The sequence below is a fragment of the Tupaia chinensis genome, unplaced genomic scaffold (genome assembly GCF_000334495.1).
Source record: "Tupaia chinensis unplaced genomic scaffold, TupChi_1.0 Scaffold147038_1, whole genome shotgun sequence".
NCBI classification, from domain to species: domain Eukaryota; kingdom Metazoa; phylum Chordata; class Mammalia; order Scandentia; family Tupaiidae; genus Tupaia; species Tupaia belangeri.
The window spans coordinates 2,352,473-2,361,027 of record NW_006206889.1 but is presented as its reverse complement, the minus strand read 5'-3'; the positions used below and the strand labels follow the sequence as shown (position 1 = coordinate 2,361,027).

At 50.6% G+C, this 8,555-nt stretch overlaps 1 protein-coding gene across 1 annotated transcript in view; it reads right to left on the bottom strand.

Moving 5' to 3' along the window:
- Positions 1-8,256: 8,256 nt before the first annotated feature.
- AIRE (autoimmune regulator) overlaps positions 8,257-8,555 on the bottom strand; it is an 11,151-nt gene continuing 10,852 nt past the window's right edge. The window contains exon 15 of the mRNA XM_006169488.1: positions 8,257-8,334. Within this exon, the coding sequence (XP_006169550.1) occupies positions 8,257-8,334 (78 nt within the window). The remainder of the gene's footprint in view (positions 8,335-8,555) is intronic.

The following is an 8,555-nucleotide window of genomic DNA, read 5'->3' as shown; positions in this document are numbered from 1 at the left end:
GTAGGGAAACTGGAACCCTGTGCTGTTGGTGGGAATGTGAAGTGGGACAGCTGCTCTGGAAAGCAGTAGAGCAGTTCCTCAAAAATTAAGCAGAGAATCACCATATTATCCAGAGATTGAATATACACACCAGGGAATAAAAATCGGGGACTCAAACAGATATCCACACACCCGTGTTCATAGTATTCTCCACAATAACAAAATGGTGGCCACCACCCAAGCGTCCATCAAAGGACGAATGGATAAACAAAATCTGTATCTATACAGTGGAATATTATTCAGCCAGAAAAAGGAAGGACGCTCTGACACATGCTCCAATGTAGATGAACCTTACATTATGCTCAGTGAAATAAGGCAATTGCTGTATGATTCCACTTACATGAGGTTCCTAAATCTCTCTTCTGAAACTCTTAGTGGAACCGAGTCCAAAAGAATGAAAGTGGCTCTACACTGTACCTCGTCTTGGTGTCCACCCTAACAGATTAAACCTTAGCAAAAAATCAGTGTCATTTCACAAGGAGTCTTACAGAACCCGAACTTTTGCCACCATCACAATAGATGGATGCTAATTCTTAACTAATGGAAGTTTTCTTTCTTTCTTTTTTTTTTTTTTTTTTGAGAGGTTTTTGCTATGGGGTGCATGCACTCACCAGACAGACAGAGAGAGACAGAAAGCCAGAAATCACCCCCCAGGGGGGATGGCCACGTCGCAATCCCTTCTTCTCCATTCTCCTCTCAGGATCTTGGGCACACACGCACATGCGTCCAGCGTGAGTTTAAGCCACCGAGTCTGGGACTCGAACTGCAGTCGACTACATGAAAGACCAGCGACATAGCCATTATGCCAACTGCTGGTCCCCTTAACTAATGGAAGTTAACAAGAACTTTGCAGAAGCTTTGAGATACTGGCTATGGAGTCAGGGAGGGGCAAGACTCTACCAGCCCCTTCCCATTTGACTAGCTGCAAAAACTTTGCTCAAGCATTGCAAAGCCTCACCTAGACCTTCACTGCTTCTAAACCAGGATGTAAGAATGGTCTTGATTGACTCCATCTTGCTTCTGTTGTCTTGTTCATCTTAACGTATCTTTAAGCCCCTTACAGAGAACTGAAACTGGTCATTCTGCCCTACCCTGGGTACGCAGAAGGGAAACTACCACTCAAGCAGTGATTGCCACTGACACCATTGGGTCCCCTGGTGAGCCTGCCAAAGATAATAACCAGGCCTCCCCACCTCACCCCAAGACAATGAGCGACTTGGCCTTTTCTTCTAGATGCGCCTCACATTGACCCCTTCCCCTGTGTAAGATTCGTAACATGTCTTGTACAGCAGGGACGATCACGGCCCCTAGTCTGCTCTCTCCTCAGTGGGGACCTCGCTGAATAAATCCCTTCCTTATTTACCAAGTCTTTCTCATCTCTGTGTCAAATATGGACCTGATTTCAGGTCCCCTGAATGAGCATCCCTGCTCCTTCTGGCATCACTAGTAGGGATACTTTGAACTTCCAGGGCTGATATTCCCTGTTCCTTAGCTTTATTTTCCTTTGTTTTTTCTTTTTCTTTTTCTTTTTTGGAGAGGTTTCTGGTATAAGGTGCATGTGCTCGCCAGACAGACAGAGAGAGACAGAGAAACATAAAGTGAGAAATCACCCCCCAGGGGGGATGGCCACCCTGCAATCCCTTCTCCTCCATTCTCTCGGGATCCTGGGCACACACGCGCACGCGCCTGATGTGAGCTAAGTCACCAGATCTGGGACTCAAACCACGGTTGACTACATGGGAGTACAGTGACGTAGCCATTATGCCAACTGCTGTTCCCTTTACTTTCCTTTTTCTAACTCATTTCTGTTGTACTTCCAGAGAGCTTTCCTTAACATTGTCAACCTAAAAAGGAAGGCCGATGCACAGTAAGTGAAGCAAAGAAGTTGATTTGAGCCGTGGGCTGAGAATGACACCCGGCAACACAGATCAGTCTAGTTCCCTAGAAAGTGCGCATTAAATGGCGGCCCAGAGCACTGGTTTATACAACAGAGGACAGGAAGACAGGAGGTTACAGGAGCACAATGGCCCATTTAAAACAGCACGGGTAACTGACTGCCTATGCATTTCCTATAATCATGAAGCCTGAGAGCGATGTGCTGGAGAGCCAGGGTGTCTGTGCCCAGGGGCAGCTGTAAACTACCACAGGCCCCCTGGGCAATAACCCCATGTGGGCAGAGCCACTGCCTTGCGCTCTCTCCTCTCGGGGCCAAAGTCCAAAGGCACTCACATCCTAGACTGCTCTGAACTGCCGTCTTTCTCAGTTCCCCCTTTTGGTCAAGAGCTTTCTTCCTGAACCTTCTCCTGAACTATGCACCTGTCCCACGTCACTGGGACAGCTCATTCCAGATCATCTTCTCCTGCACTGGGCCTGTCTTCATTACTTCTAGTGTCTTCTTCTAGTTTCTTTCTCTCTCCCTCTCTTATTATATGTTTATATATACCTATTAATATTCTCATAAGTATCTTCTCTGTCTCTCCCCCTCTGTTAGTATGTACATTCTCATATATATATTTTCTGTCTCTCTCTATATATATAAACACACACACACACACACATACATAAAATTTTAATACTTATGTATGCTTTCCCACAATTCCTATGCTTATTTTATTGTCTAATTCTGCAAATATTTGCTGCCTGCCCCTGTAGGGTGAGGACAGTGATCGAGTGGAAGACGGCTGACAATAAGAAGGGAAGCTGGTGGCTTTCCTGTTGGGGTATTTCTTTAGGATAGGGTTAAGGAGGATCTCAGCAGGGCTGAATTAAGCACATCCATTGTGGACAAGTTTGTTTGGCCTTATATAAGGAGCATAGAGCCAAGTTCATAGGGGGAGAGGGGGTTAGGTGGTGGTTGTAGAAAAAGCTACAGATAGGATCAACCTGATCACTGGAACCCCTGTAAGCACCCCTGCCTACAGGTGCCACCCACCCACCAAGTCCTGAGATCCCTGAGAATTAACAGAAGACAGCCAGGGCCTCCGTCACAACTGTGCTCAAAGTACCCAGGTTAATAGTCAGATGGTGTGAGAGCTTAATTGGCGTGTTTTCTTTTGTTTTTAGAGATTTTGCTATAGGGCACAAGTACTCTCTGGAGACAGAGAGAGAGATAGAGGGATAGAAACCACCCCCAGGGAGGTGGAGGCAGCCACACCAAAATCCCTTCTCCTCCATTCTCCTCTCAGGATTTTGGGCACGCACACACATGTACCTTGGTTGAGTTTTAAGCCACTGGGTCTGGGACTCAAACTGCGGTCCACTATGTGGGAGTTCACCAACATAACCATTGCACCATCTGCTGGTACCAGCGATGGCTAATTTTAACAAAGAGCTGGCTACATTAGGGCTCAAAACAGCTGTAGCTAAGGGCAACAGTTTCTATGTGCTAACTACATTCTAACAAAAAAGTGTAGATTTATATGGCTTTCTGACCCCACAAAAAATGGGGAAAAATCACCCAGACCACCATGTAACTATTTTCTAAAGACCAGGTCCTCATCAGAGAGCCCGCCCAATGTTCATGCTGCTAGATAAAACCCCTCGCCTCAGCTCCTCTTCAGCAACCCATTTCTGGGATCCGTCTGCGTTGGAGTTCTGTTCTCTCTCTTTCTTAATAAATTCTGCTCTACTACTCCTCTCTTTGCCCATGTCTCTAATTCTTTGTGAGTGAGGGACAAGAACCTGGACAGCTCACAGTCCTGAATCCAGCACTGGTAGTGGGCCTGTGCAGCATGAGGGATTTGATTGGCTATGGAGGGTGATCAGGTTCTTTCCAAACCGAACCATCAGGACTCTTTCTAAAACCAGACCAAGCGGCCAAAGACAGAGCCCAGGTCAAGGCCTCATCGAGAAGGGGTGTGGTGGTTAAGGTGCTGGACTCTCACATGTCTGAACACAGTTCGAGTCCCCAACCTGGCAGTTCGCTTTCTCACTCCCTCCCCTTTCTCTCTCTGTTGAGCACACATGCCCTATTGCTAATTAAAATAATAATCGTAATAATTAATAGAATAAATAATTTTTTTTTAAAAAGAGGGGTCTCAAACCTGATTCAAGTTTGGTCAAGAAGGGGGTCTTTATCATCACACTCTCCCACTCCCTACTGAAAACTGAATTCTCTTAGATGTTTTTGTATAGAAAAATACATCATGACTTTCCCAGCAACCCAATAACTACTTTTTCCTATTTCCAAAATCCTTTCTAGAGAGTCTGAAGGGAGTCACACATATGAACATTAGTGTGGAGTCAGCCTTCTCTGTTAAAGTTCATTGCAGACATTCTTTGCTGATCTCTTCCTGAGACACAGCGCTTTTCCAATCACCAACCTCAGAGTTTCAAACACACTGATAACCTGCAAGCCTCCACTCCAGACGTCTCCTTTTTGGGCCAGGCCATTGTAAAGGACTCCTCATGCTGACTGACACGCTCCAGTCCTCAAAGCTATAAAAGAAACCACCGAATCTCAGCCCTCCAAAAAACACACTTTTCTTTCCCTGGTTATGCCACTTAATTTTGTGCTTAGTAATAAACTGTGTTAATAATTATTCTTACAGAATTGGTCGTTTCTGTAGACACTATCCACCCCACCCCCAGCCAACTCATGTCCTGACCCCCAGTACCTCAGAACGGAACTAGCTGGAAACTTCATGGAATGGGACCAGCAGTTGGTGTAATGGCTATATCGCTGGACTCCCATGTAGTTGACCGTGGTTCGAGTTCCAGACCTGGTGGCTTAGACTCACCCCGGACACATGTGAATGCATGCTCAAGATCCTGAGAAGAGAATGGAGGAGAAGGGATTGTGGCATGGTCATCTCCCCTGGGGATTTAAAAAAATATTTATTTTATTAATTATTACTAATTACCACTCGCTTTCTGTCTCTCTGTCTCTCTTTGTCTTCTGGTGAATGCACACACCCTGTAGCAAAAACCTCTCCAAGAAAAAAAGAAAGAAAACTTCATGGAAAATGTATATGATGAAAAAAGTAGACATGGATTTTAAAATTTTTGCAGCAAAATAAATTTGTACTTTAATTCCATTTTCCCACAGACTTTGTAAAGTCCCCCTGTATCAGGAGATGGAGCCTTTGAGGGGTTTGACATGTGAACTGTGGGAAATGGGGTCATCAGGGCAGGCCCTAAGCCAATTTGACCAGACTCCTTATAAGCAGAGGGGATTAGGCCACAGACACACTCACAGGGTTAACCAGGTGAGGGAAAAGACTCTCCGAGCCCAGGAGAAAAGCCTCAGGAAGAACCAGCCCTGCTATCCCTTGACCTTGGTCAGACGTAAGCCTCTCGGCTGTGAGAGAACTGATTTCTGTTTTCTAAGCCTCCTGGTCTGTGGTATTTTGTCACAGCAGTGTGGGAGATGAGTGGGTGACCTGGAGTGCCTGCAAGGAGAAACCGGCTTGCTGTGCCAGCCCCACAGAGAATGCAGGGTCTGTCCTGAGGGTGGACCTCGCTCCAGGTGCTGGATGAGCAAGACCAGCTTCCACGCCCACAGAGAGACAGGCAGGATGAGACGATGCCTGGCCCCCCCGCAGGAGTGCTCGAACGCTGCACGGAACCGGGCAGGACTAGAGTACGCTGTGGTCGGGGGCACTGTCGTAAGGGCAGTCATTCTTTTGCAATTTTTTATTATTGTTTAAGATGCCAAATGAACACATTGTCAATGAGAAACTACCAAGATGTGGGTCTGGTAAGAGTTCACAGAAGGCTCATCCCAGTCACTTTGTACCCTCCCAGCCCTGTGATCCTCGGCACCCCCTTCCACACACACTGCAGTGGGAACCCTCTGGCTTCTAATAGAACTGGCAGAAGAGCCCCAGCAGCTCACAGAGGCCCTCTGGGCAGGGCCTCTCACTTCCTTCTCAAAGAGATGCAGCCCCAAATTTGAAAAAAATGGCTTCAGTGCAATAGAAGCCCCTGGGCCCTGTGAGAGGGACCACCACGCTCCTGAGGGGTTGTCTGTAGAGGGATTCTGATGAAGCTGGGCCCCAGGTACCCCAGGAGGGACCCAGCAGGGCTAACACTGCAGAGTACCAGGCCTAGGATTAGGGCCAGGCCATGCCTTCAGCAAGGGACAGGCTGTGAAAGGGACATGTGGACACTGGCATCTGGGTACTGGTCGGCTCCTGACAGACCCCAGTGGCTCCTGAAGATCAATGTCTCTGCAATCTCCAGACCCTTCATTCAATCAGTCACCACCCTGCACCGGAAAACCTCAGCTAGGAGCAGGGAGGGGCAGGGACAGCAGCGCTGGACACTGGGGCCTGGCAGTGCTGAGATCCAGGTGAGCAGCAGCTTGAGTTGGGGGAGCAGCCTCTCCCCAGCCCCATTTCCTGCCATGTGTGAGCACGCCTGTGTCTGCCTTGTGCTTGGGTGGACGCACCCAAACTCATGATTCTGAGTCCTTCCTTTCTCCTGGACTCCACGTCCCGAAACGTGCTTCGGCTTCTGAGCTGGGGTGCTCCACCTCTGCCGTCAGTGACTGTGGCCAGCTGTGGTTCCCGGCTGCTTCCTGCCATCCACTGTCCCTCTGTGGTCTGGCCCAGCTCAGTCCAGCTCATCCCGGAGCAGCTTTCCATCAAGTGCAGCATCAGTGTCACACTGCTGAGTGTCCCTGTCTGTTCAAACAACTCAGCAAAGAGAGGCAAAGCACCTGCCCTTCCTGGAAGGCACTGGGAAGACTGGGCAGGCCTGACCTACCTGACCCTTGCAGGGACTGCAAGCTCTCGGTGCCTGAGGAGCCTGTGTGCCTGGCAAAGAGTACAGAGGGTCTCCACGGGGACTGGCAGAACAAGCTTGCAGACCCAAGGGGCCGAGGACTGAGTCCTCCCTACCCCCTCAGCTATCACTCCCTGCCTGGCCCTCCCCAGTGGGAGCCGGGACACCAGCCATGAGACTAAATCAGAACCTGTGTCCCAACTCTGCACCCCATGCCAGGTAAGCCCTGTACCCATTCCCCTCTCTCCCCTGGTCTCTGTCTCCTGCCCCCACCTGGGTGTACCCCAGGGGATCCCTGTGGTGAGAGTTCTGACAGCTCTGCCAGCTCTTCCTGCCAGCACCGACCTAGCAGCTGTGCCAGGCCCACTGAGATCGAGACTCAGTCCCACGTGGAGGCAGACATACTTGGGATGACGTTTGCGCAGAGGCTGACTTTCTGGAGGCAGCAGGTGTGCGGATAAAATGAGGCACAGCGCTGTCCCCCGCCCTCCCTGCCTGCCACCAAGGCCCTGGTGCCAAGTCCTGGTCATGCCAGCTCCCAGCCAGCCTCTGCACTCGCTCCCTCTGCCCAGACCCTCCCCTAGCTCCTGTGTTTCTCCAAGGCAGCCGAGCCCTGACCCAGCATTCTCTGGCCCTGCCCTGTTTCATGCTTCACAGCAGTCACCCTGTCTGAGGCTACCTTCCTCATAATGCCATGCGTTCCTGTCACCTGAACATCCCTCTGGGGCCTGGCAAAACGCTCAGCATGTAGAAGCTGTGAGTCATAGGTGTCTTGAATAAATGAATGTCTGAGTTACTGAGTGAACGAGGAAGGGACCTTGGAGCCTAGATCTCAAAGATGAGAAGCCAGACCCATGAAGCACTGAGGGAGGGAAGCTCCTAGCCGTGGAACCAGCTTGTGTGAAGGCCCAGGGGTAGGGCGAGCTTGGCTGCTTGAGGAACAGCTGAGGGTGGGAGCCCAGTGAGGGGCTAAGGCAGAGGGCAGAGGGACCAGGCTATACCGACCCTTGGGGCCACTTTACTCCAGTCGCTGCAAGGAGCAGGGAAGAAGAAGCGCCATTCTCTTCCTGGAACAATTCCTGCCTCCAGGAGTTCCCTTCCCTTCCAGCCAGCTTGACCTACACTTCAGGCACCTCTTAGCAGTGGGAACAGCTTGTGTGAAGACCAGGCGTCTAGACCCCCACAACAAGCACGCCCCACTGCAGAGCATCTCAGAACCCTCCAGAAGCGATCTTTATTCAGGGTACGTGATGGCCTTGTATCCCCTGAAGACCGGGCTGCATCTACAAGCTGAGTATTGACGACACTCACACATTGGTCCTTGTAGTCCTAACCCAGACCTGCTTCCAGGGGTGAGGGTGTGTGTCTCGCAAAGCCCTCAGAACCCAGTCGCTGTGGGCCTGAGCACAAGCTCCCCACCGTCCACTGGCGTGGGCTGAGAGGGAGGACCAGCGCTGTGTGCCCCTGCCCGGGACTGTCCTGGATCCTGGATCAGGGGAAGGTGGGCGCCTCGGCCAGCGGGCGGGCCATGCTTTGGATGGCCCAGTGCAGGATGCCATCGAAGGAGTGCTGTGGGCAGAGCAGACGGCAGGGCCTTTAGTGGGAAGGAGCCTCCAGGGGACAGGACGGGCCAGCCACAAATTCCTGACCATTGTGACAACCTGACCCTCTTCAAAGGTGGGAAACCAGGGCCCCTCGGATACACCAGCTGGGTGGACGCTCTGGCCAGTGCTCCCTCAGGGCGCCCTGCAGCTGTTGTGCCTCCTCGGGCAGTTTCTTCTGGCGGGGGG